The sequence below is a fragment of the Eucalyptus grandis genome, chromosome 5 (assembly GCF_016545825.1).
Source record: "Eucalyptus grandis isolate ANBG69807.140 chromosome 5, ASM1654582v1, whole genome shotgun sequence".
Taxonomy (NCBI): domain Eukaryota; kingdom Viridiplantae; phylum Streptophyta; class Magnoliopsida; order Myrtales; family Myrtaceae; genus Eucalyptus; species Eucalyptus grandis.
Genome location: NC_052616.1, coordinates 33,804,745 through 33,831,846, shown reverse-complemented (window position 1 = coordinate 33,831,846; position 27,102 = coordinate 33,804,745). Strand labels below are relative to the sequence as shown.

The 27,102-nt window shown below is 41.2% G+C and overlaps 1 protein-coding gene, 1 long non-coding RNA gene and 1 pseudogene across 2 annotated transcripts; all 3 read right to left on the bottom strand.

Moving 5' to 3' along the window:
• Positions 1 to 1,705: 1,705 nt before the first annotated feature.
• LOC120293848 lies at positions 1,706 to 4,721 on the bottom strand (annotated as a pseudogene).
• Positions 4,722 to 16,187: 11,466 nt separating this feature from the next.
• LOC120293154 (aquaporin NIP1-1-like) lies at positions 16,188 to 18,488 on the bottom strand. The gene is made up of 4 exons (XM_039311978.1): positions 18,369 to 18,488; positions 17,895 to 18,119; positions 16,823 to 17,020; positions 16,188 to 16,253 (listed from the first exon to the last, which is right to left on the bottom strand). Exons 1-4 carry the CDS (start codon positions 18,486 to 18,488, stop codon positions 16,188 to 16,190), a joined length of 609 nt encoding a protein of 202 aa, XP_039167912.1.
• A 2,192-nt stretch (positions 18,489 to 20,680) lies between these two features.
• On the bottom strand, positions 20,681 to 26,826 carry LOC108959763. Its single transcript, XR_001987245.2, has 3 exons — positions 26,544 to 26,826; positions 26,243 to 26,440; positions 20,681 to 20,776 (listed from the first exon to the last, which is right to left on the bottom strand). It is a non-coding gene; the product is annotated as an uncharacterized LOC108959763 (long non-coding RNA).
• Positions 26,827 to 27,102: the final 276 nt, after the last annotated feature.

Genomic DNA, 27,102 nt, shown 5'->3' with positions numbered 1-27,102 from the left:
ATCGGGTATCATGGTTTACAATCGCGCAATCGCTCAAGTGTTTTCCACACCTAGATTTAACCTTCAAACCCAAAGTGTTTATAAATAAACAGCTCACTTGGGAATAAACTCATAGCACAAGAATACTACACTGAAGTCGTACGTCAAAAAGAAAAGATCTCAAGCTTTCACGTGCAGCTCCTCTCTCTCTCTCTCAGCAGCGTGCGGCTTCTCGCGGATCGTTGTACGTAGGGCTTCGGTGGACGTTGAACGGCTACTTCACATGTAGGGTTTTGTTTTCCTTTTATATGTGTGCCCCAAAAGTCAAATTCTTGACTTTGGCCCACCATCCACGTGCAGGCTTTCTTTCTTTTGTTTCCATGGCCGAGCAAAGAGAATCCGCTGAAGAATTGTGTGTGTGCCCATTTGGGCCCCACCTGCATAAGAAGAATTCGGCCATCCCAAAAACGAAACCTCCTGGAGACTTCGGCGTAACGTCCATGTGTATATGTCCAAAGAAGATATTATTCTTTTTATCTTTATCCGAGTTGAAATATACTTGGGAAAAACTTTATCGACAAATTCGATTTATTTGAATTCAAACTCAAGACATAATTTAACAATTCTCCACATTGGCTCAATATTTGAAACCAAGTTATAGTCTTTCATCATCCATCTTTGCTCTCCCAACGTCCCGACGGGCGTTTACTGCCACGACACCAATAGAACCCAAGTAGAACTTAAGCTTCGCCAAAGGAACAGACTTAGTCATCATGTCTTCTAGGTTATCTGCTATAGCAATCTTTTAACGAATAACATTACCCCTAACTAAGACATCTCGGATGAAATGGTACCCGATGTTGATATGCTTGGGGTTATCGGTGAAGAGTGTGAGGGAAGGGTAGAACATAACTGGTCCGTGAGTGGTGTCGGGATGGTTGGTGCTAGGAGTTCTAGGATAGAATGATTATATCACTTAGGAGCTCAAGACGGGGTAGGCCTCCAAAAAGTGCACAAACTGGTCGGAAGCTTATGCCACTCTCCGATAAGGACATGGTAGGCCGAAACCGGTTGTTGTGCCTAAATGGATCTGCTGTCTCATTCAATGGACTAGACGCCTAGCGAAGGCGGGCGTGGTGGAATCTTACACGAAGAATTATTTACCGTATCGTTCGTGAAACAGCTAAAGAATGAAGGCTATCCTGGCGAATTCCGCTCCCTAGGCACCCGCGGGTCGTTCCGAGGCCAAGGAAACTCTCGGCCCTTGACACACACACCAGTCCAGTCTAGGTGGGTGGTTTCATGCCTGGAACCAATTGGTTCTGGGTCTGGCGATTTTCGGTCCAATTTGGTATATTTGCATATCCTTATGTAGAACGATTGAATAATTTTTTTCGGTCTTCTACAAGTCACCGATTTTAGATTCTTCGAGATCTTATTTTTTACCACATGACATGAAAGTTAATTCATTCTTACCATGTGTAAAGATATTTATTTTTAGTAAACCGGAAAACTACCCGTCAACGTTCACAATCAAGCTCTCTTCCAAGTATAAAAAACAAGAGAGACAGAGAGAGAAAGAGAGACCGGGAGAGGGAACAAAATAAACCATCAATTGAATTTGGAAAACTAAACCCTTTACACTATGGATGCGTACATCAAGAGCAAAATCAAGAGAGAGAAAAGGAGAACGAAAACAAAAAAGGAGTTTGACTTCAATGTTGAGTCAAAGAGAGAGGGGTTCAAGCGGAGCTCGGAGGAACGACCCGGTGATTTCTCGGATGGGCTTGTCGGTGAACCGCATCAGGTTGTAGACCCAGGCCCCGGAAATTGCCCCGATTATTGGTGCCACTATGTAGATCCACAGCTTGGCGTAATGGTGAGACACTATCGCCGGACCCAAGCTTCTTGCTGGGTTCATTGATGCTCCCGTTATTGGTCTAACCACCATCAGATGAAAGAAAAAAATCATAAAATAATCATCACGGAATCCCTAATTTCTGCCCAAATTCATACTTTGTGTCGTAGAAAAGAAAGGTTGACAGCCAATTATTTGGAAAAATGATACCCGTTATTCAGATAACTTTCTTTTTAAATTGACGGCGGAAGAGTTACTTGAGAAAGGTTGAGGATAGCATTTTCGTTAAAGACGTACCTTTAATACTTAAATAATTATTTGGAACAGCAACATATTATAAGATAAAAGCCATATGTTATGAAATTGTTTATTTAAAAGATGTAGTCAATCACATACTATTCATCTTACTTGATTAAGGACGTTGCAAATTTTACATTTTTTACATTGTAAATATTCTTTTATTCTATTTGTTAGAATATCATAGCAAAAAGCTTCTTATTTTGTGCCGCCCAAAAATAGTAATTTTAATATCGAGACGGTTTACGCAATATAATAATTTAAATAATCATGGTCAATTAAGAAGAAGAAATCATTACCCTGCAAACAACACGTTGAGCAAGACGGTTGCACCGACAGCAAGACCGGCGAATTCTCCTATCTGCACCAATCGCAAAACATTAATTAACTAATATTAGCTTCGATTAATATTTAAAATGAATCTTTTTCCTCATTCAATAATGTCCCATTTGCTTAGGATGATGTTAAGGATGTCTATACTTTCCGAGTATCACCTCTTGCTCGTCAAAATCTTCTCCATATCCCTTGAAGAGCAACTATGTCCGACACGTTAACATGATTATTCGCGAACTCCAGAAGCATACACGAATTTAGCATAATAAGTTTTACAGCACAATTAACAAAAGTATTACGTCATCCTATGACACGAATCTCTATTCGATTATAAAATTCAAATATGACACGTGAACACAACTGACTAGCCTTGTAAAAACTTAGAAGTGGGTCGACCCTTTTTGTTAGGATAGCCTGGCATTGCTGGTAGGGGCCGCTGTCTTCTGGCCTTAGGTACTATGTGCAAAATGCATTAATTATTTTCCATGTCGACGAGAATTTCACGTAATTTCTAACTAAGCTTATGCGTTTTATAAGATTTTCATATCCGGCCGCTTCTTGAAGGGATTGTGCATAAAATTTTCCACGAATGTCCATTGGAATTTCCCCAATAAACGGCGGATAATTCAAAGAAAGAAGTTAGAACTCACTGCTCTATTGTCCGTGCCAACGCCGGAGACGATGAACATGAGGTAAAAGTGATGATGAACTCAAAGACGAACGCTTGCACATCCGAACCGGCCGGTTGTGTCCCCAAGAAATGATTGAGCTTTCCGGTGAAGAGCAACCGCAGCGTCCCGCACGCCAATGTCGATCCAATAACTTGCGCCGATATATAGGGAAGCACCTACACGCCAAGAACAAAATGTAGCCAAGAGGAAAGTTTAGCTTAGCAAAAACATAAAAGAGAATCCTCCGTTAATTGCTTAAATTAATGCTTTTGCCGATCAAGATTTAGATAGGAAAAATAAGATTGCAAACGAATGAACCCACAAGAGATCTATATAAATCTTTGATTGAAAAAGTTGGATCCGTAAAGGTCTAAAATCGGTGGCTGCTTAGCATCATGTGATCAAAGCCAAGTTTTCCGGATAGGCCTATATCCGACAAGTGGAAATTGGATATATTTACTTTTATATATATTTTCCTTTTTTTAAAGTTAACAAGAGCGTTTTATATTCTACACATGTGACTCAGATTGATTAAAATAAATTAAACTGTCCGAATTGTGCAAACATTATTCAAGGAACTATTTAGCGGCTATCCTTTAAGAAAGACCTTCCTTTTACTTTGTACTTGCTAATAGAGGAAATACATACAACAAAATTATATGGAAAACACAGCAAAGAAAGGAAGGAGGGAGCGAATGTCTTGTTTCGGTATATATGTTGAATTGTAGTTTGAGGTTTTATATTTAGGCAAATGAAAGAGAGGTTGGTATAAAACAAACTAAACCAACCGGCTTGATATTTATAAATTAAGCCCTTACAAACTTAGAGCAAAAATCAATGTCTTTCATGATTGTCATAACAGTTGAAATATCGAATAGCTATTGATCTCAAATTGTCTTGCATTATGGTTCACCTATTTTAAAAGGAAGATAGACAAAAATAGTTAGGAACTTGGACTTCCGGAACTTGGACTTCCGAAGAGATATGGTCGCACCTGATTCCATGGAAACCTCCTGCAGGTGGCGAAAGCAATGGTGACGGCCGGGTTGAAATGGGCGCCGGAGATGTGCCCGACCGAGTACACCAACACCATCACTGCCAAACCCCACACCATCGATATCCCTGGAAGCGTCACCACCTTTTCGTTGCCCAAATTCACCGCCACCGACCCGCAACCGGCGAATATCAAGAAGTACGTCCCAAAGACCTCCGCAATCAACTGCAACAATTTGAGCAATTTGGGATCGAACCTTTTCGTACCGAAAGTCTAAATTATGTGCATATTATCATAAGTTTGAGGAGTCTACATGCCATGGCAGTGCAGTACACAATATGTGCACCTCAAAAGATTCTTGATGAGCATTTATATTTTAAGTGAACACGCGAAAAAGAAAGTAAAAAAAAAGGAGACGAGAAGGTAGGGTTTTGGGGGAAAAAAGAGTCTCCATTAGAACGAAAGTAACCTTTTGAACACAGGGAAAAGAGAACATAATGCCTTTGATCTCTTGCTTGGTTCTGGAATTGTCTTTTATTTCCAAGACAACTTCACTGTCTCCATTGCTCCCACTGGTCTGATCTGCCATTTTCTGCAAATTCAAGGTAAGGAGCAAACGGCAGCTTTTCAGGATTGACCAGAAGGGAGAGAATTCGCTGGTATGTGTTCGAACCGTGTGGCATTTGGAAAGAAGCAGGCCCTATTTATACTTGTACCTGAGAGAGATCGATGTGGATTAAGATTGTGTATGACAGCTTGGATTTCTAAAAGGATTTATCGCGCTTCTAAATTTGTTTTTCCTAAGTAGAGACCTCAAAACAAAAAAAAAAATGCAACATTGAAAAGGGATGATGACTTGTGAACAGACGTAGCACTGTAGGTCGATTTATCCCCCTCAAGCTGAAATAGAGTAAGGCACAAAGTAGATTTATAATTTGAGCAAATTCCTGGACCTGATGCCTATTTGTGGTTGGCATTATCGGTTTTGAGATTGGAACTTGATATGTTATTTGACCTATCTTTGAATGTGAGTCAATCTTGGGTTAGGCTATAATTGGCTGGTGTTTTTTTTTTTTTTTTGGTAAATGATAAGAAAAATATTAACTTAAGCCAAAGAGAAGCAAGAAGCTATACAACAAGAACTCAGCACCAAGAACAATAGTCAAAGTGAGTGGAAGGGAGCCAAGGTAAAACAAGACCACTTGCACAGGAGTAGAAGAAAGCCAAAACAGCAGCAAAAGCAAACCAAACGGCCTAAACATGGAGCAAAAAGAACAAAGACCCCAACAACAACACAAGTAAAGCAAGGAACCCGATGGTAGGATTGGTAGGTGAGTAAAAAACCACGCCGAAGAGGCTCCTCAATTCAAAACAGCATCTTCGGGGCTCGGCTACAAGGACCAATAGAACCACCGAATTGAAGAGGGTGTGATAGAACTATTGGAGAAATCTTCTTGAAGTGTTTTGAAGTTGACAAAACGTTTCTATCAGTCTAGTCTGAAGGCTTGCGGACTGCGCTATTTAAAGTCCGAAGACCTCCCAGGACAGCCGAGACTCAAGACTCAAAGTCTATCCTCACGACAAAGTATGTAATCCGTTGAAGAAAGGTTATCCGGGGCTGGATGTTTCGTTAAGGATTTAACCTTATCAACCGGAAGATCTCGTGGCTGGAGAAGTCATAACGAGTCCTTTGATTGATTGAAGATTGACTTGATAATTGAAGATCCGGTGATTGCCTAAATATTATTGGAAGGTTACGCATGGAAACCGAGATCCCGATTGTATGGGCGGACGGGAGTTGATGGGCTATCAACACGTTCCTTTAATAGCTTGAACAATCTTCCTAATTGATTATGTCCAATGGGTAGATTGGAGGAATTCCTTTGGTAAGTGCCAACGGGTATGATGGCATAAAGGAGTATATAAGGAAGACGGTCTTAGTTGTTCAAGGTGTGCGCGATAGAAGAATTCCAAAGTCTCGAAGCTCCTTTTTGTTTAGACAATTCCTTTGAGCGAATACTTGTATACAAAATAGAGTCTATATTTGTGAGAAATCTTGAGGAGGTGTGGTAGAATATCTACACTATGGAATCAAGGCAAAGCTGTGCTGTAACTTCTCTTTTGTTCATAGTGGAATCCAGCCAATAGGCTCATCGGTGAAGAAGAGTGGACGTAGGCTTGATATAAGCCGAACCACTATAAACCGCGTGTTCAATTTTCTCTTCTCTTAGTCTTACTTTGATTATCGTTTCCTTCAACTGTCTAGTATTGTGCAATTGTTAAAGAAAAATCTTTTATATACCTATTCACCCCCCTCTAGGTACTCATACTAGCAATATCAAGAACCCCTTACTCCAAAGGTCTATCGGTCGACGAGATAGATAAGTCCGCCAAAATGGAAGGGTTTATAGACCAGCAATGCGGTAATCTACAATTTGTGGTGTTGGAAGGGACTTGGTTAAAAGACAATGCTTTGTCTCGATAATCTTCTCCAATTGCAACTTCATAACTGGGAGGGATGGTGGCCTCCCCCAAGAGAATATTATTTCGCTCCTTCCAAATGATGTAGCATATGGCTACAAAATCAAACCGGCCAAGGGTGGAACGGAAAGAATTCACAGACAAATACTTGATCGCCTAGTGCAGGTTATCCACCCAAGATTTGTTCATCCAAGCAAAATTGAATCTAGAAACCCAAAAGGTGGCTAGAGCAGTAGGAATGGAACACCCAAAAAACAGACGGTCGACCGAGTCCGGATGACAAGAACAAAAGGCACAATTCACAGCTAGGATACGGCCATAGGTAAGAAGCAAAACCCATGTGGGTAGCTTGTTTATGGTGATCAATCAAAGTAGGAATTGATATCGGGAATCGGCGCTTTGTTCCAAATGAAAGGAGCCCGTTGTGATTTCGGCCTCTTGGCCAAATAGCCTCCCATGTTGAAGTAGCAGAAGGTGCCGACGGGTTACCCAACCAAAGGAAACAATCGGGTTTCATAATTGAGCTCCGGGAAGGGGTCATCCCAAGCGGCACTAACATTCAACACCCCAAAAGTATGCTTTAGGAATGCTAAAAAGTCAGCCATGGATGCTCCTTTAGGGAGTCACGAACGGTAGATCTCAGTATTGGAGAACAACAAGTTAAGCAGCCCTTTAGGATGCCAATTATCAAACCAAAAGGAAACTGAGGTACCATCTCCCACACGCCAGCAAAAAGACCTACGAAAGTCACCTCTAAGATCAAGGATTTTCTTTCAAGACCAAGAACAAAAAGTGGGCTTGGTTGCCAACCAGAAGTTGACATTCTTTAGGAACACAGAGTGTATCCACCTGCACCAAAGAGATTTCTTGTCTGTAAATAGTAACCATATGTGCTTAAGCATTGCGGCAATGTTGCTTTCCCGAAGTTTACTAATTCCTAGGCCTCCTTCAGATTTCGGAAGGCAAACATTGCTCCAGGCTACCTTTACACCACCCGCACCAAGGCCTGGGCCTTTCCACAAAAATTTTCGCAATATTTGTTCAATTTTGTCGGGACCACTCTTGGAAGGATGAAAACATTTGCCCAATTGACCTAAACAGAATGTAACACTGACCTTATAAGTTGTAGACAACCCGCAAAGGAAAGAAAATGCCGTGTCCATGTTTGCACCCTCGAAGTAATGATGTTGACTAGAGTAATGCAGTCATTTTTTTCGAAGTCGGAGGAAATAATGGGAATTCCCAAGTATTGAAAAGGCAAGGAACCTTCTCGAAAGCCAAAAAGAGATGTGAATGTGCTTCGGGAATCAGGGGGAACCCTTGAAAAATATATCTCACTCTTGTGGAGGTCGGATGAAGGCTTGACTACCGAGACAATGTGTCAATGCCCGCCTTTAATAAAGTGAGAGAAGGAGTAGTTGCTTCCGCAAAAAGTAAGACATCGTCGGCAAAGAATAAGTGGGAAAGTCTAGTCGGCTTGCACCTCCAGAAATATTGGAACGAGGGATGGCTAGTTTGCATATTAAGAATGCCTATAAATACCTTCATAACAAAGGTAAATAGGTAGGGTGACATGGGATCTCCTTGTCTAATATCCCTACCACATGGGAAAAAACCATGGAGTTCTCCATTCAGCGCAACAGAGAAGTGTGGCAAGCGAACACAACTCATAATAAGTTAAGAGAAATGAAGTGGAAACCAGAAAACTCGAAGAGTTACCTCAAGGAAGACTCAATTAAGGGTGTCATAGGCCTTCCTGAAATCAACCTTTATGGCGTATTTGGGTTTATGCGGCTTATGGTGGAACCCAACAAAGAACTCTTGGGCTAGCAGAATATTGTCACTAATATGTATCCCCTTAACAAAGGCATTTTGAGCAGGGCTAATAACATTAGGCATAACAGTAGCCAAACGGTTTGCAATAATCTTCGTGATACACTTGTACACCATATTGCAACAAGCAATAGGTCTGAAGTCATTGACCATAGTTGCATTAGGGCACTTCGGCAGAAGAGTAAGGATGGTGTTGTTAAACTCCTTAAGGAGCTCGCATGTATCGAAGAAATCCAAAACTACCGAGGTAACCATTAGGCCTACAATGTCCCAGCAATGTTGAAAGAATTCCTCTCCAAAGCCATCAGGGCCCAATGCTTTTCTAGTTGCTAAGGAGAATAAGGAATCTCGAATCTCCACTTTCGACACAGATTTAGAAAGAAGTAGAATCTAACTATCATCTAGTGCACAAGGGATTACCCACCGAACATCCTGAATAGAAGGTAGGGTATTATGATTAACAGCAACCAAGAGATCTCGAAAGTGAGAAACAACCAACTGCTAGATTAGGGGGGTTCCTGCATCGTATTTCCAGCATCATCCCGAAGTGAAAGGATTCGATTTAGGAGGTCCCTCTTATTCACCAAGTGGTGGAAAAATTTGGTACTAAGGTCTCCTTCTTCCAGCCATTTAATTCTTGATTTCTGCTTATAAAAGCTTTCTTCCTATAGGCGTAAGTCCGAGAAGGTCTTGATGCACTCTCACTCTTTGGCCGCTAGATCCAAATTGAAAGGATCCAAGTGAAAAGCTTCCCGCATAGCATTTAGAGCCTCACGAGCTGATGCGGTTCTTGCGGAAATATCTGAATAAGACTCCTTGTTAAGGCTCTTGAGCTTAGCTTTAACAAGCTTCAATTTAACATAGAGGATAAACATGGTCATACCTCTGACCAGAGTGTCCCAAGCTTGGCAAATTATCTAGTTAAAGGTCGGATGTTCGATCCAAAAGTTAAAGAACTTGAAAGGCTTCTTTGTCTTTGGAGTTGGGAAAATCTTTACAACCATAGGGGAATGGTCTGAAATTTCAGCTAGGAGGAACAAGGCCTCAGAGAATGAGAATACATTACTCCAACAAGGATTGATGAGGACTCTATCAATTTTTCTCTGCTTTCGATTTTCCCTAGAGGATGTAGCCCCTTAGAATCTAGAACCAGTATACCACAAGTCGTCAAGCTCAGCTTGTTGAAGGCAGTTTCCAAACTCATCGTATGACGGAAGCTAGGTGGAAAGGCTGCCAATCCTATCCGAAGGGAACCTTATGGCATTGAAATCGCCTGCAACTAGCCAAGGAGCATTGATCTGAGAAGAGCTAGTGCAAATAAGATCTTGCCACAAAGGGCGCCAATGCATGAAGATGTGCTCAGCATAAACCACGGAGAGATAAAAGGAATCACTAGTGGAAAGACATCTCAGATGTCCATGTATAACTTGGGGAGAGGAGGAAAGGGAGGTAAAATCAGCCAACATAGGATTCCAACCAATTCAAATCCTCCCTTTATCAGAGTGCTCATAGTTAGCAATCCAAATCCAACCCGGCACAAGGCCACTTGAAATAGAAGGGAATAGAGAAGGAGAAACCTTCGATTCCAAAATGCCAACACAACATAGTCTATTAACTCTAACGAGGTTCCTTATCTCCGCCTATCTAACAGGACCAACTAGTCCTCTTATATTCCATATAGCTATATACATATATACAAGGAGTGCGGAGAGGTACCTACTTTTTACCACGTTTTCTTCTTTGTCGTGGTCTTAGGTTTGGGACTCCCATGGAGCTTTCACCTGGAGACGAAGGCAAAGGAACGCTTTTGCTGCTGGACGGGGATGTATGCATCGCCTGTACTGGTGGAGGATCAAGATCCTGGGGGGCAGAGGAAGTACCCAACAAGCTGTCTTCTTCAATAGTCAGTGACAAAAGCGTCAATATCTAATTCGTCCTCAGAAACTAAAGAAATAGCCACCCGCATTCTAGGGGCATTTAGGTTCACCGTTAAGGAAGTACCCGGCATGAAGAATGGGTAGACCGCCTTTAATAGGACTAGCCAAATTCCAAGGAGGATCTTAACCAACTAAAGGGATTGGATTGTCCCTAGTTGGCTCAATATGGTCATTAGGAGTAGGAGTAGAAGAACCAGCACGAGTGCCTTGCTTACCCCGAACCACCTGCCAACCTTCGTCCAGCCGAGTACACTATTCATTAAAAACAAACCTAGCACCATCACTAGTAGAGGCCACTGGGAGAGAGGTACAAGGAGAGGAATTACGAGGAGGAGAAGTAGACTTCAGGGGATTGCGGAGACGTGTCCAAAAGAACAACATGAGGAGCATACAAGGTTTCCACTCATAAAGAACATCCACTCGGTGCGTGGTTCCCTCAATACCAATAGGAATCGAGTAAGGTAATTTATGCTCAGCATTGATTTCCACACATACCAGCACATAAGATAAGGTTCTAACATGTTCCGTGTGCAAGTCTACATACAAAGGGCAACCAATAGCACTAGCAATGGTGCTAATGCCCATGGATGACCATAGAGCAAAAGGAACATTCCTAAGACGAATCCAAACTGGGACAGTTTTATGGTTGTTCCTCTTTAGTTCTGACAATGGGTGCCATTGTTGAAGAACGAGAGGCACCTTAGCCACTGTGAAAGGCCCACCATCTAGGATTTTCCTTCGAAATTCTTGGTTTGGCACATGGAAGAAATAAAAACCATCATCATTATTCCAGCAGTTGGGCACCCCAAGCGTGCTTCATTGCGATTTTAGTCATCTTGAATGGCAGTCTTTTACCAACATAGTAGCCCACTAGGCACTCTTTCCATTTAGGATCGCAGTCTTCAAGAACTTCAAGTCGAATACAAACAAATGGCTCGCCATCAACCATGTCCGAGGCACATAAGTAAGGTCATAGCCTTTGGTAGCTGCCTTAGCTACATTGGCCCACGAATGGGCTTGCGCCTTAATGGCCTTAGGGTCTAACGGAGTAGTATGACCACAAGAGGGCTTCCATGACCTAGGAGGCTCAGTCACTATTTTTCCAGAAGGACCAGCAACAGTATTTCCAACAGGCAACCAAGTTCGTGCGGTCAGAGGTTGGGCTAAATAGGCAACAGCCTTACCCCTATCCAAAGAAGGACGTGAACTCCTCCCACGACTGCGGCCCCTGTCACAAGTTTGCTGGCCTTACTTGAAGTAGCAAGCTCAGGATTGGACGAATCCATCCGCTCTTCAGCAAAGCCCAGAATAACAGAATAGGGAGACCATAAAACTCTAATAAATAGAGAGTATTAATACTGGTAGGAGTCGAGCTTGCCAAAAGGCTTTAGAGGATTGAATGGGAGGAGGGAAGAGAGGAAAACCACCAAAACCTAGCTCTAGCACACAATCGAGCTACTCGCACTAGCAAAAACACAATTGTGAAATAGGGCGAAACAGGGGCTCCAAACAAACGGGCATCACAAATCAAAGAGAAAGAGATATCCAAATTCCTTCGATGGAGGTAGAGAGGGTGGATGATAGAGAAGGACCGCTAAAACTCAGCTCCAACGAACTAGCCAAACGCCCGGAATCAACGTAGCAACCGTACGTGAACAAAGGAGTCACGACCAGCTTGGGAGCATTTTGTGAACAAGTGTATTGTCCGTGTGCTTCTCTACCGATGTATTGGCTAGTGTTTTTTAGTATCTAGGAAACTAGATATTTGCTTAGTCTTATTATGGGACTAAGGGTGCAAAATAGATCCATTTGGAAGACATGCATTTTGTGAATTGTCAATATTAGACCTAACTCTACTTCTCATGAGCTGTTACTTCAAGAGGCCTTCCCAGATATGCCTTGTTCGTTTCACGTTGGCTTGAAATATCATCAATGTCAGTGATTTGTTAAAGCTGTGGGATGTAAAATACACTGGTAAGGGAGTGTGGGAGTGTTTAAGGTCTTGAGTGATTAGTGACTTCATTTTGCCATAACATATCGACCGGCCCGATTGTATGGATGCTTTAGCTTTTGTTAATAAATGGAAGATGATACTACGATGTAAAATTTTAAATTAGGACTGAAAATTGGATTATCCAAATTGAAATTACTTTAATAATGAAAACTGAGTTTTTAATGGTATTGACTCTTGATTTCAACTGTAAAAAAACATTTATTTCCATTAGTTCATCCTATAATATTAGGAAGATTGAGTTCTATTAAAAATTCAATAGTCCCTCAATGCGAAGCTTATATATGTTCACTAGTTTAAAAGTATAGATGGTCTCCATAATTATATTCTCGTTAATTTTTTCCTAGATAATGCTTCTTGTTTTTGGTCAAATAGTATCCTTATTGCCACTTAAGTAATCAAACATGGAAATTGTCGCAATTTGTTCAATTCACTTTAAACTATGCGACAAATATTCTAAATAACGCAGCTCCTTCTCAAAGCTTCACGTTGATATATTATAAAAATCATGACCGGCACTTCTTTTACCTCAAAATCTATATTTTCTCAAACAAATTAAATAAAAATTGAAAAAATATATATGTTTTAAGGAACATAGTCATTATATCAATAAAAAAATTGGTACAAATACCTTTGTTTAAAATATTCAGCAATATGAAATTCAAAATTCTTCTAAAATCTACGTCCATGAAATTAAATTTGATAATTGAAGTCACTGGCTTTTGTAAACGTAGTCAATGGCACATCAGACGGAAAAGTTATGTCCAGTCAAACCTTGGTCAAATTTGTAAAACAATTCACACGAAATTTTTTCCCAATTTGACTATCCGGGGCTTTCCACAAGTGTAATAATTGAGTCAACGGGACATCAGATGGAAATATCATACTCAGTCAAAATTTGGCCAAATTTGTGTAAAAATCACATGAAAAGTTTTCAAAACTTTTTTCAATTTAATGAACGAAAACTGATAAACCCATCAATTGAGTAGGTCGGGTCGAAAATAGTCCATCCAACTCAAATTGACTTATTTATTTAGTTTTTATCCATTTTTTCGCAATATAAATTTAGCGGTCTTTATCCGATCCAAAACCAATTTTTATGCTTAAATTGTTGCAGGCAACTCCATAAATCAATTCCTCAAGTACTGGGGCAGCTCAGGGAACGGGTTTTGGACTGGGACATGGACATAAATTGTTGCAGGCAACTCCATAGGATCTTTTCCTATCCGATAAACAAACCCACAACCAAAACACAATGGCCAAGAACAACCCAAAACTCCACCACGCATTCGAGAGGTTTTGCAAGTGATGTACCTCTCTTGAACCCCAGTCTCGTCATCGACTCTGGCTCACTAGGCAAAATGCCGGGACTGGGCGCACTTCTTCTGGATGAGACCGAATCATCGAGCGAGTTCGTGTGGTGCAAGTCCCTGCAATGTGGAGCACGTCATGCACCAGCTTGTTTTTGCAAAGAGTTTTACGAGAAATTCAGCAAGGCTGCGAAAGAGCTCAAGCGAGAGAACTTGGAGGCCAACTCCTTCTTGAGGCCCTAGATTGTGACCGAACATGACCATCTCAGTGGTCACCCCTCGGCTTTGGGTTCGCCAATGTCCTCTTGCTCGCCACCTGAGTACGGTTCGACGGAGGCGTTGAAGTCGGTGCCAACTCACAGGTTCATTTTGGTCCTTACTGATTTTGCTCTGATTTGAACTTATTTGAGAAGAGATGATTATTGAAATTACCCCTTCTCTCATACTCGCAAGCATACGGCTTGATTCATCGTAGTCCAATGCAAAGTCAAAAGGTACGTTCTTCGTCCTCCTACGATTTCCTCAAAGATCATTGTCTCTTGTCTCGAAACTGTAGACAAGAGATCAGCCATGACATAACAGTCCTCCATTCCACGACAGAAGACGTATGTTTTTATCTTTACGTGTGCATCACATTGTCATGATGAACATTTATGGACTTCTCTTAATATGTTTGTGTAAAGACCTCATAAGATGTTTCCCAAGACTTTATCCGGAGGTCTTTTTCTGAGATTTTATGAAGCAAAATGAAAACATTTGCAAAATTATGTAGTTGTAGTCTCCCTCGGCCTCTTTTTCGGTACCGAATTTCTATTTCAACACTTGAGCGATGTGTTGCTTCAGTTGCACAACATCTTTCTGCATGCCTAACTTTGAGCCTGGCTTGTTTCCTAGCGGAATGACCCCTTATAATGGAAGGTTTCTTCCTCTATGAAAGTTGCGTGCAATCGAGATGAAATTCCTCGCTTTCTCCCAGTCCCGTAGATTGTAATTTGCATCTAGAGGCATGAGGTACAATGCACCAACACAAAGGAAAGAGAAATGTCTCTAGACAATTTTTTTTCTTCTTTTTAGTGAAATAGGAGATTGTGGAAAGGATCAAATGTATTATACGGGCTTGAATGAGAAGATTAGATCGGGCAAAACGACTCACGAGCTGCGGGAGAAAGCATGAGTGCAAGCCGCGCGGGAGAGGGAGAGAGCGAGACTGCGAGAGAGATGAAAGGAATTAGGGTTCTTTATTAGAGGCAAGGGCTAAGGAGCATGAGAGCTAGAATTAGTAATTACAGAATTAGAGTTTTTAAAACATAAAAATTAATATGCACACACCAGTCCAGTCTAGGTGGGTGGTTTCATGTCTGGAACCAATTTGTTCTGGGTCTGGCGATCTTCAGTCCAATTTGGTATATTTGCATATCCTTATTTAGAACTGATTGAATAATTTTTTCGGTCTTCTACAAGTCACCGATTTTAGATTCTTCTAAGATCTTATTTTTTTACCACATGACATGAAAGTTAATTCATTCTTACCATGTGTAAAGATATTTATTTTCGTAACCTACCCATCAACGTTCACAATCAAAGAAGCTCTCTTCCAAGTATAAAAAAACAAGAGAGAAAGAGAGACAGGGAGAGGGAACAAAAAAAATCATCAATTGAATTTGGAAAACTAAACCCTTTACACTATGGATGCGTACATCAAGAGCAAAATCAAGAGAGAGAAAAGGAGAACAAAAAAAGGAGTTTGACTTCAATGTTGAGTCAAAGAGAGAGGAGGTTCAAGCGGAGCTCCGGAGGAACGACCCGGTGATTTCTCGGATGGGCTTGTCGGTGAACCGCATCAGGTTGTAGACCCAGGCCCCGGAAATTGCCCCGATTATTGGTGCCACTATGTAGATCCACAGCTTGTCGTAATGGTGAGACACTATCGCTGGACCCAAGCTCCTTGCCGGGTTCATTGATGCTCCCGTTATTGGTCTAACCACCATCAGATGAAAGAAAAAAAAATCACAAAATAATCATCACGAAATCCCTAATTTCTGCCAAATTCATACTTTGTGTCGTAGCAAAAGAAAGGTTGACAGCCAATTATTTGGAAAAATGATATCGGTTATTCAGATAACTTTCTTTTTAAATTGACGGTGGAAGAGTTACTTGAGAAAAGGTTGAGGATGGCGTTTTCGTTAAAGACGTACCTTTGATACTTAAATAATTATTTGGAACAGCAACATATTATAAGATAAAAGCCATAGTTATGATTTTCTTTATTTAAAAGATGTAGTCAATCACACACTATTCATCTTACTTTATAAAGGACGTTGCAAATTTTACATTTTTTACATTGTAAATGTTCTTTTATTCTATTTGTTAGAATATCATAGGAAAAAGCTTCTTCTTTTGTGCCCCCAAATAGTAATTTTAATATTGAGACGGTTTACGCAATATAATATTTTAAATAATCATGGTCGAATAAGAAGAAGTCATTACCCTGCAAACAGCACGTTGAGCAAGACGGTTGCACCGACAGCAAGACCGGCGAATTCTCCTATCTGGACCAATCACAAAACGTTAATTAACTAATATTAAATTTGATTAATATTTAAAATGAGTCTTTTTCATCATTCAATAATGTCCGATTTGCTTAGGATGATTTTAAGGATGTCTACACTTTCCGAGTATCACCTCTTGCTTCTCTAAATCTTCTCCATATCCCTTGAAAAGCAACTATGTCCGACATGTTAACATGATTATTCGGCGAACTCCAGAAGCATACACGAATTTAGCATAATAAGTTTTACAGCACAATTAACAAAAGTATTACATCATCCTATGACACAACTCGATGTGATTATAAAATTCGAATATGGCACGTGAACACAATTGACCAGCCCTTGTAAGAACTTAGAAGTGGATCGACCCTTTTTCTCAGGATGGCCTAGCATTGCTGACAGGGGCCACAGTCCTCTAGCCTCTAGGTACTATGCGCAAAATGCATTAATTATTTTCCATGTCCATGAGAATTTCCCATAATTTCTAACTAATCTTATGCATTTTTTTATAAGATTTTCATATCCCGCCGCTTCTTGAAGGTAATTCAAAGAAAGAAGTTAGAACTCACTGCTCTATTATCAGTGCCAACGCCGGAGACGATGAACATGAGGTAAAAAGTGATGATGAACTCAAAGACGAACGCTTGCACATCCGAACCGGCCGGTTGTGTCCCCAGGAAATGATTGAGCTTTCCGGTGAAGAGCAACCGCAGCGTCCCGCACGCCAATGTCGATCCAATAACTTGTGCAGATATATAGGGAAGCACCTACACGCCAAGAACAAAATGCAGCCAAGAGGAAAGTTGAGCTTAGCAAAAACATAAAAAAGAATCCTCCATTAATTGCTTAAACTAATGCTTTTGCCGATCAAGATTTACATAGAAAAAATGAGATTGCAAACGAATGAACCCACAAGCGTCTATTCGACCAAAAAAAAAAAACCCACAAGCGATCTATGTAAATCTTTGATTGAAAAATTTGGATCCGTCAAGCTCTAAAACCGGTGGCTGCTTAGCATCATGTGATCAAAGCCAATTTTTCCAGATAGGCCTATATCCGACAAGTGGAATTTGGATATATATTCTTTTTTTAGTTAAAAAGAGCGTTTTATATTCTACACATATGATTCAGTTGATTAAAAGGTCACCGGACGGTATTATTGGAAAATTTGTTGGACAAGATGAACAAAAATTGAACTGTCCGAATCGCGCAAACACTATTTAAGGAACTATTTAGCGGCTCTCCTTTTAGAAAGACCTTCCTTTTTTACTTTGTACTGGATAATAGAGAAAATACATAGAACAAAATTATATGGAAAACACAGCAAAGAAAGGAAGGAGGGGAGAGAATGTCTTGTTTCGGTATATATGTTGGATTGTACTTTGAGGTTTTATATTTAGGCAAATGAAAGAGGGGTTGGTATAAAACAAACTAACCAACCGGCTTGATATTTATACATCAAGCCCTTACAGAATTGTTGCAAAAATCAATGCAAAATAATGTCTTTCATGATTGTCATAACAGTTGAAATAGCCAATAGATATTGATCCCAAATTGTTTTGCATTATGGTTCACCTATTTTAAAAGGAAGATAGACAAAAATAGTTAGGAGCTTGGACTTCCGAAGAGATATGGTCGCACCTGATTCCATGGAAACCTCCTGCAGGTGGCGAAAGCAATGGTGACGGCCGGGTTGAAATGGGCACCGGAGATGTGCCCGACCGAGTACACCAACACCATCACCGCCAAACCCCACACCATCGATATCCCTGGAAGTGTCACCACCTTTTCGTTGTTCAAGTTCACCGCCACCGACCCGCAACCGGCGAATATCAAGAAGTACGTCCCAAAGACCTCCGCGATCAACTGCAACATTTTGAGAAATTTGGGATCAAACCTTTTCGTACCGAAAGTCCTAAATTCTCTGCATATTATTATAAGTTTGAGGAGTCTAACTGCCATGGCAGTGCAGTACACAATATGTGCAGCTCAAAAGATTCTTGATGAGCATTTATATTTTAAGTGAACACGCGAAAAAGAAAGTAAAAAAAAAAAAAGGAGACGAGAAGGTAGGGTTTGGGGGGAAAAAAGAGTCTCCATTAGAACGAAAGTAACCTTTTGAATAAAGGGAAAAGAGAACATAGTGCATTTGATCTCTTGCTTGGTTCTGGAATTGTCTCTTATATCCAAGACAACTTCACTGTCTCCATTGCTCCCACTGGTCTGATCTGCCATTTTCTGCAAATTCACGGTAAGGAGGAAACGACTGCTCTTCAAGATTGACAAGAAGGGCAGAGAAATCGCTGGTATGTGTTCGAACCTTCTGGCCTTTGGAAAAAAGCAGGCCCTATTTATACTTGTACCTGAGAGAGATCGATGTGGATTAAGATTGTGTATGACAGCTTGGATTTCTAAAAGGATTTATCGCGCTTCTAAATTTGTTTTTCCTAACTAGAGACCTCAAGGAGATGCGACGTTGAAAATGGATGATGACCTGTGAATAGACGTAGCGCTGGAGGCTGATTCATCCCCTCAAGCTGAAATAGAGTAAGGCACAAATTAGATTTATAATTTGGACAAATTCCTTGATCCGATGCCTATTTGTGGTTGGCATTATCGGTTTTGAGATTGGAACTTGATATGTTATTTGACCTATCTTTGAATGAGAGTCAATCTTGGGTTAGACTATAATTGGCTGGTGTTTTTTAGTATCTAGGAAACTAGATATTTGCTTTGTCCTATACAATGTAAAATTTTAAAATAGGACTGAAAATTGGATTATCCAAATTGAAATTACTTCAATAATGAAAACTGAATTTTTAATGGTATTGACTCTTGATTCTTGATTTCAACTGTAAAAAAACATTTATTTCCATTAGTTCATCCTATAATATTAGGAAGATGGAGTTCTATTAAAAAATTCAATAGTCACTCAATGCGAAGCTTATAATATATATGTTCACTAGTTTAAAAGTATAGATGGTCTCCATAATTATAGTCTCGTTAATTTTTTTCCTAAATAATGCTTCTTCTTTTTTTGTCAAATAGTATCCTTAATGCCACTTTTCAAGTAATCAAACATGGAAATTGTCGGTAGGGAAAAAAGCTGGTCGAGTAAGCTGGTGTCGGAAAATCCTCTCGATATGTAGAGCTCTATCTACCTCTAATGGTAGTTTCCATCAACCCTAACCCTAATCCCTCTTAACAACCATCATCATCTCTATACACTACCTATCCCCAATTTCTTCCCCACCTCGTACCTTTGTTCCACCATTTCTTGTTTTCTTTCTCGTAGCGCAACACTGTCGCTTCTCCTTGACTTCAGTTTTATCGGACGACGATCAACCCCAAATCCGCAATTCCGGCCATCTCGTTCTCTTCCATTCTCGTACTTGGAGGGATTGCATGGCTTGATGTCTCCTTCATTTGGTTCAAAGGTGACTTCTCTCCAACTTTTATCGAGCTGGGTTTGTTCCATTCCTTGAATTGCCCTTGGGTGTGTGCCTACATGCATCTCGTTTTCGGTTCTGGCATCAACGTACTTCAGAATAATTTTGGTTTGGCACAACTTGTATTTCGCCTATCAAATGGCTTCAAACGACCCCGATGGCTCGTTGCGATTGGCTGCTCTGTGTCAAAGACTAGGTCGACTCTGTTCCGAGCAGGAGATAGACATCTGGGAAGAGGAACCCCCACCTGAAAAATTGGAAGAATGCAGGTTAATGTTAATAGGGAAATTTCTCTCAAACCCCACTATAAACTTGCAGGCTTTCCAAAGCACCTTAAAGCGAGCTTGGTGAACAGACCAAGTCGAGATTTCCCAGCGAGATACCGGCTTATACGTTGCAAATTCCAATCAGAGTCAGACAAACAGCGCGTTTTACAAGGTGGCCCCTGGCAGTTTTCGAGCCATCTAGTCATTTTTAAGTCTTGGATTCCAAATACGCCATTACATTGCTATGATTTCTCAAGTTGTGCTTTTCGGGTTCAAGTGTTTGGATTGCCATTGGAATGGAGAACTGAGCAAATGATTAGAAAGGCAGTCAATCACATTGGTAAGGTTTTGGAAGTTAAAGTTGATTCTAAAGAGGGCTCAGCCTTAAGGGCTGGCAGAGCAAGAATGGAATTAAATCTCCAAGAACCTTTAAAGACAGGGAAACTTATACGCATCAATGGCAAAACTCTGTGGCTAGATTTTCGATATGAACGTTTAAGTCACTTTTGGTATTCCTGTGGAAGACTAGGACACTACGCTACGTATTGTAAAGACTATCCATTTGAAGAAGCGAAGATAGACGGAAAAGACAAGATGGCCTATGGTCAATGGTTGCGTGCGGAGATACAAGAGTATAGTCCCTACTGGCAGACTTTTTATAATCGGCCATCAACCATTGAGGATTTACAAGAGACAGTACCTAAAACCCCTCCTACTTTGCTACCGATTGTTCCTTTCAAGCCCCCACTAGTTGATGGTAACGCAAACCCCATGCCGAGACCAAGAAATTTGCACCTCCCTTCAGAACCTAAGAATCAGCGGCATTTCCATCAAAATGCTATGAAATAGGGGACTTCTCTATCATCTAATTTGATACCTGCATCAGCAAAAATGAAGGGAACTCAGGCTTAATAGATGGAAATACAACAGCAAAAAAAACTAAAGAATACAAGATTTGCTCCAAAATTTTTGGCAGCCAAAAAATAGAAATGGTATGCTCCCTATGAGATGTAGAACTTAACTTCAAAGGACTTTGATGGCACCTTTCTCATGGACACACCAGTTTTAACAGTGGAAGAAACGGGACATTGGGCTTTGGCAGCTGGCCCTCAACAGCCACCAAAAGACAAATGAAGTTGATTTGTTGGAACTATCAAGGTTTTGGCAATCCCCTGACAGTTCAAGCCCTCAATGCCATTTTGGCCAAAGAAAAGCCCGATCTAGTCTTCTTACTAGAGACAAGAAATTATGAATCTGTGATTTATCGATTACAACATCGTTTACATTTTCATAGTTCCTTTGTTCGAAACCTAGTGGGACTGGCAGGAGGACTAGCAGTTTTTTGGAATGAAAACTTGACTTTAAATATTATGAGATCCTCGGAGGACTACTTTGATATGGTTTGCCGTGATTTGATACCTATTGTTGACGCCTAAAAATCCATTTTAATTAGGTTTTATTTTAGTTTATTTTATTTTATTTTATCTTATGTTTCTCGGATAATAAGCAAATAACAAAAAAGCAAGAAAAACATAATAGAAAAGAAGAGAAGCAGCCTCCTCATGGGCCCTCGGCCCATTTCCGCCTCAGCCCGACTCCGCCAGGTCGTCTCCTTCCTCGCGCCTCTGCAGAGCACGCGCAGGGGGCGCGACGAAGGGGAAGGGGATGGACGGACGGCGATGGGATGTGGAGCAGGGGGGCAGCTGGTGTCGAATGGGACGCCGGTTCGGTTGGCGAAGGCCGTGGCAACCGACGGTCGAGCTCCATCGACCGGCCACCCCTCGGCCTATAAATAGGCCCTCCATCCCCGACGAAGAGGACACACAGAGCGGACGAGAGAGAGAGAGAGAGAGAGGCCAGCCGAGGCTTGGGGTCCCCTGAGAGACTTCGGGGAGCTCGAGTTCAGGCCGGCCGTGGTGTGGTGAGCTCGGAGGGGTACCCGAGAGAATTCGGGAGCTTGACGAGCGAACCCGAGGGAGAGAGAGTGTTCCGCGAGATCCGACCAAGACCAGCCTCGCCGTCACCGTCGTCGCTCGCCGTTTCTCCACCATCGCGAACCGCCCTCCTGCCGTCGCCGTCCCCGTTCGAGAGAAGGTAAAAAAAAAAAAGCGTCGCCGTTACCGTTGCCGTCGCCGATGCCGCCTTCGTCGTCGCCGCCACCGTGGTCGCCGTCGCCGACAAGCATCCCGGTTTCCCCCTCGGCGCCGCGGATTCGCAAACCCTAGGGTTTGCGATTTTCCCGGTAGCCGAGTCGGATCCGGGTCTCGAAACCGGGTAGGGTTTCACGAGATTCGGGGCGGCGGGAGTCGGGTCGCGAATCGGATCCGGGTCGGGTAGGGTTCCCGGCCGGGTAGCGAGGTCGGATCGAATCCGGGTCGTCGGGCCGGGCCGGGCGTCCTCAACGCCCGGCCACGGCATCGTTTTAATGTGATAAAAAAAAGATGAAAAAATCCGAGTCGGGCCCGTCCTCGTTCGGGTCGCCAACCGGCCGGACACAACCCGTGGATCCGACCCGGGTCGGTTTTATTTTAAAAATAATATTTTAATAATAAATAAATAATTTATTTTCCAAAAAAACAAAAAAATATTTTCTTTTCGAAATATATTAAAAAGCATTTTAATTAAAAAATTTAAAAAATATTTTATTTTCCGAAAAATCAAAAAATCAAAAATATTTCATATTTTTCAAAAAATGTCAAAAATCCAAAAAGGCCAAAAATTCATGAAAAAGCCAAAAAGACTTGTATTTTTCCAAAAATACCAAAAAAAAAACAAAAAAAAATCCCTTTTATGTCCAAAAATGAGAAAAAGACTCAAAAATGTTTTTCCTCCCAAAATGCATGGAAAATCCCTCAAAAATCCAAAAGCCTTAGGGTTTAAATAAGATTAGGTACCGAAAGGGCATTAGTGATTAACTAGTATAATCAAGTCCTCGATCCTAATTTCTCTAGTTGCGCAAGAGTGAGTATTTCTCCCGATACTTCACTTGGGTTTCTAATCAACCCACCCCAAATCGATTAGTGGCGACTCCAATTTAAAAATTGATTTACAGGTTAAAAACTCAGACCATTAAGTCGTGAATTGGTGGACTTGGGAGAGTCCGAGCTTAACTAATAAATTCAGCCGAGCCATTAGCCTCCTTAGGCGCTAGTACCCGAACGCGGGCGCCGAAAAAAAAAGAGGTCGCGACACCTGTCTTCATGCTCCCTCAAACTACCAATCTAGACAGCCACTATGGGACAAGCTTCGGGAAATCAGCATCCCAAACACATTACCCTGGTTATGTGCCGGCGATTTTAATGAGATTATCTACCCATGGGAAAAAGGTTGGGAAGCGACCAGCAGACTCATAACATCTATTCTCATTTCGTGCCATCATAAATGATTGTTCTCTAATGGAGTTAGAAAGCAAAGGGTGCACATTTACCTGGATGAATAACCGAGAAGGGGACGAGTTAGTGAAGGAAAGGTCAGATCGGATTATGTGTTCCATGGATTGGCGTCTTATATATCCTGCGGATGAACTATTGGCACTCCCGGCACTAGGGTCTGACCATTGTCCTATTCTTTTGAATACAATAGTAGAGTTTCGAAAACGAAAAAAGACTTTCATTTATGAAGCTTTTTGGAATCAAGATTAGCAATGCAAAGAGATCATCTATAACTCATGGAATTCAGCCTGGGTAAGCAATCCTAATCTTTTACATAAACTAAAGGCTGTCTCTACTGATTTAGCAAATTGGAGTAGATCAAAATTTCAAAACGGCCACCTTAGAGTGCCTCATTTACAAAATCAGCTTCAGCTTATCATAAACAGCCCACATAACAACAGCAACGACAGAGTGGTAGCATCTACTTTGCGAGATGAAATTAGGCGAATATGGCAACAAGAAGAACAGTTCTTGGCTATGCATTCTAGAATAAATTGGCTACGATGGGGCGACAAGAATACAAAGTTTTTTCACGCCAGCACATTACAAAGAAGGCAAAGAAACAAATCTGTATGTTATAAGACAATGATTAGAATTGGGTGAGGGACCCTGCAACCTTAAGGGAGATGACGTCCAGTTTCTTTTCCACTTTATATACTACAGTTGGTTATCGTGACTATGGCCCAATTTTAGATCAATGCCCTCAAGTTGTTTCTTCAAAAAATGAATGATAAGTTGATGACTTTAGTTACTGATGAGGAGGTCCGCCAGGCAACTTTCCAATTGGGGACAACAAAGGCCCCAAGTCCTAATGGTTTGAATGGGTTATTCTTTCAGACACACTGGGATATTATTAAGGATGATGTTGTTAAATCAGTGCGAGATGTTTTTAGCTCATGTGTGATGCCTCGCAATCTAAACAGGAACATCATTGCTTTGATCCCCAAAGTCAATCACCCAGAAAGACTTGATCAATATCGGCCAATAAGCCTTTGCACCTATGCCTATAAAATTATTTCAAAGGTCATCGCCAATCGACTGAAACCTTGGCTACCTAATCTGATCTCCATAGAACAGGCTGCATTTGTGAGTGACAGACAGCAGACAGATTCAAGACAATATAATGATTGTCCAGGAGATGCTTCACCAATTTAAAGTAAGAAAGAGAAAGAGAAAGTTCAATGTACTTCTCAAGACCGACATGCAAAAGGCGTATGATAAATTTGAATGGGATTTCCTTCAAGATTATTTGCTTAAAATGGGGTTCCATCAAAGATGGGTTCAGTTGGTGATGCAATGCATCACAACAACTTCTTTTAGTGTTCAATTCAATGGCGATCAACTTGATTATTTTCAGCCATCAAGAGGTCTTCGACAAAGTGATCCACTCTCTCCATATATTTTTATCTTGATGGCAAATGTGTTATCAACCTTTATTAACCAAGCAGTGGACATGGGACATCTTAAAGGTATTAAATTTAATAGGTGGTGTCCAACTCTATCCCACTTTTTTTTCGCTGATGATTCTGTTTTCTTCCTAGAAGCTAACATTAAGGAATGCCAGAACCTCGCTAATATCTTGAATCAGTATTGTGTGGCTACAGGACAGGTCATAAATAGAAGAAAATCTTGATTGTTTTTCAGTAAACACTGCCCTTTGAGCCTTCAGGAAAGCTTGGCGAGTGAATTCAGAATACTAATGTTACAGCGATACAATAAATATTTGGGAATTCCTTCAGACTGGGGTCGATCAAAGTGAGAGATGTTTTCTTGAATATTGGGGAGAGTTAATGCTAAGTTAGAGGGTTGGAAAGAAATATTACTTTCAAAGAGTGGAAAGGAAATCCTACTTAAATCTATTGTACAGGCTTTATCACAATATGTCATGTCGATCTTCAAGCTTCCCCTATCTCTTTGTAGATTAATAGAACAGAGAATTTCAGCATTTTGGTGGAGCAATGACAAGACTAAGGCAAGCATTCACTGGCAAAAATGGGCAGTTCTAAAATCAAGCAAAGATAATGGAGGTATGGGATTTCGAGACCTTATTAATTTTAACAGGGCAATGCTTGGTAAGCAAGCTTGGCATTTACTTCATAAACCTCAATCTATGTGGAGTCAACTATTTAAAGGGCTGTATTTCAAATCAAACGATTTTCAGTCAGTAGAAAAAGGGACTCGTCGATCCTAGGGATGGTAGAGCCTTTTGATTGGGAGAGAAGCCATTCTTCCGAATGTCAGGTGGTTACCTATGGGAATAATAGGAGGACCAGCAGCACGAGAAGAACCAGTTTTGGTGGCCGTTCTTATTGATCATATCCACCACACCTGGAACTCCCCTCTTATTAAACAACTTTTTGATGAATAGGTCAGTGCAGAAATTCTTACAATTCCTGTTTGTCCTTTACATGCTACTGATCAGCTCGTCTGGACGGCCACTACTACTGGTCGTTATACAATTAAAAGTAATTACCATCGACTCACCAAAACAGTAACCACACCAACCAATCCACCTGCCTCGACTTCTCACCAAAACCCCAGAATTTTATGGCGAATAATATGGAATATAAAAACAGCACCCAAGGTTCGCACATTTCTATGGACAGCATGCCAAAATGCACTTGCAACCAAGGCCAACCTATTTCACAGACATATTACCCTTGATCCTATATGTAGTCTATGCAATCAAGACATGCCAGAAACTATAGAGCACCTGTTTTTCTTTTGTACATGGACCAGAGAAGTTTGGCGCCATCCTCAGATCAATGTCCAGATCTCACCTCACTCGCTGCAGCGTCTTGATGCATGGATAACAGAAAGGGTAACAATTTCGAATCCCTTACCTGGATTGGAAACGATAGCCAATGTGTTATGGCAGATATGGTGTATGCGCAATAGCTACATATTCCGCCGTCAGTGACCAAATCCAAGCCTTGCAGTGGAGGACGCCATCACACAGACCCGGATCCATCAAATCTCCGACCCCAATCTTCACCGATCAGATCTAATTGTCCTCAGCCCTGCTCAGTTGTGGAGACCTCCTGATTATGGCATATTAAAATGCAACATTGACGAAGCTTTTCAACTTGGAAGTAATGAAGGCACCATGGCATGTGTTTGTTGAAATCATCAAGGAATACTTACCGATGTTTTTACACGAAGATTCCTAGCTACTTCAGCTTTTCAAGCAGAGATTCAAGCGCTTATCTCGACACTTCATCATCTACTGCACCAAGGGCTTCACAAAGAGCATATGCTGATCGAATCAGATTGCCTCCGAATGATTGAAATCGTCACAAAATGGAGATCGCCACCGTGGGAAGAAAGAGCCCTGTTCGCTAAAGTCGACGGTTTATTGTCCCTTTACCCTAATCTCCACCTTCGACACTGTAGACGGGAGGCTAATGGTGTAGCAGATTGGGTTGCGAAAGCCCACGGCAAATCTGAACCGGTCCACAATTGGAATGTATTTCCTCCTTTTATTTTGTAGGATCTCGTGTATGCAGATGCTATAGCATCTGGTTGTACTCTTTTTACTATATAAATACAACCTTTTATCGACCAAAAAAAAAAAAACATTGAAAATGTCGCAATTTGTTCAATTCACTTTAAACTATGCGACAAATATTCTAAATAACGCAGCTCCTTCTCAGAGCTTGACGTTGATATATTATAAAAATCATGACCGGCACTTCTTTTACCT

Bases quoted from the DNA above. Each gene is read 5' to 3' on its own strand.
- LOC120293154 (XM_039311978.1), bottom strand. From the start codon at position 18,488: ATGGCAGATCAGACCAGTGGGAGCAATGGAGACAGTGAAGTTGTCTTG. The intron at 18,120-18,368 runs GTTACTTTCGTT...AAAATGTTGCAG, and splicing joins CTTTTCCCTTTATTCAAAAG to TTGATCGCGGAGGTCTTTGG. The intron at 17,021-17,894 runs GTGCGACCATAT...CTTGGCGTGTAG, and splicing joins GGAGGTTTCCATGGAATCAG to GTGCTTCCCTATATATCTGC.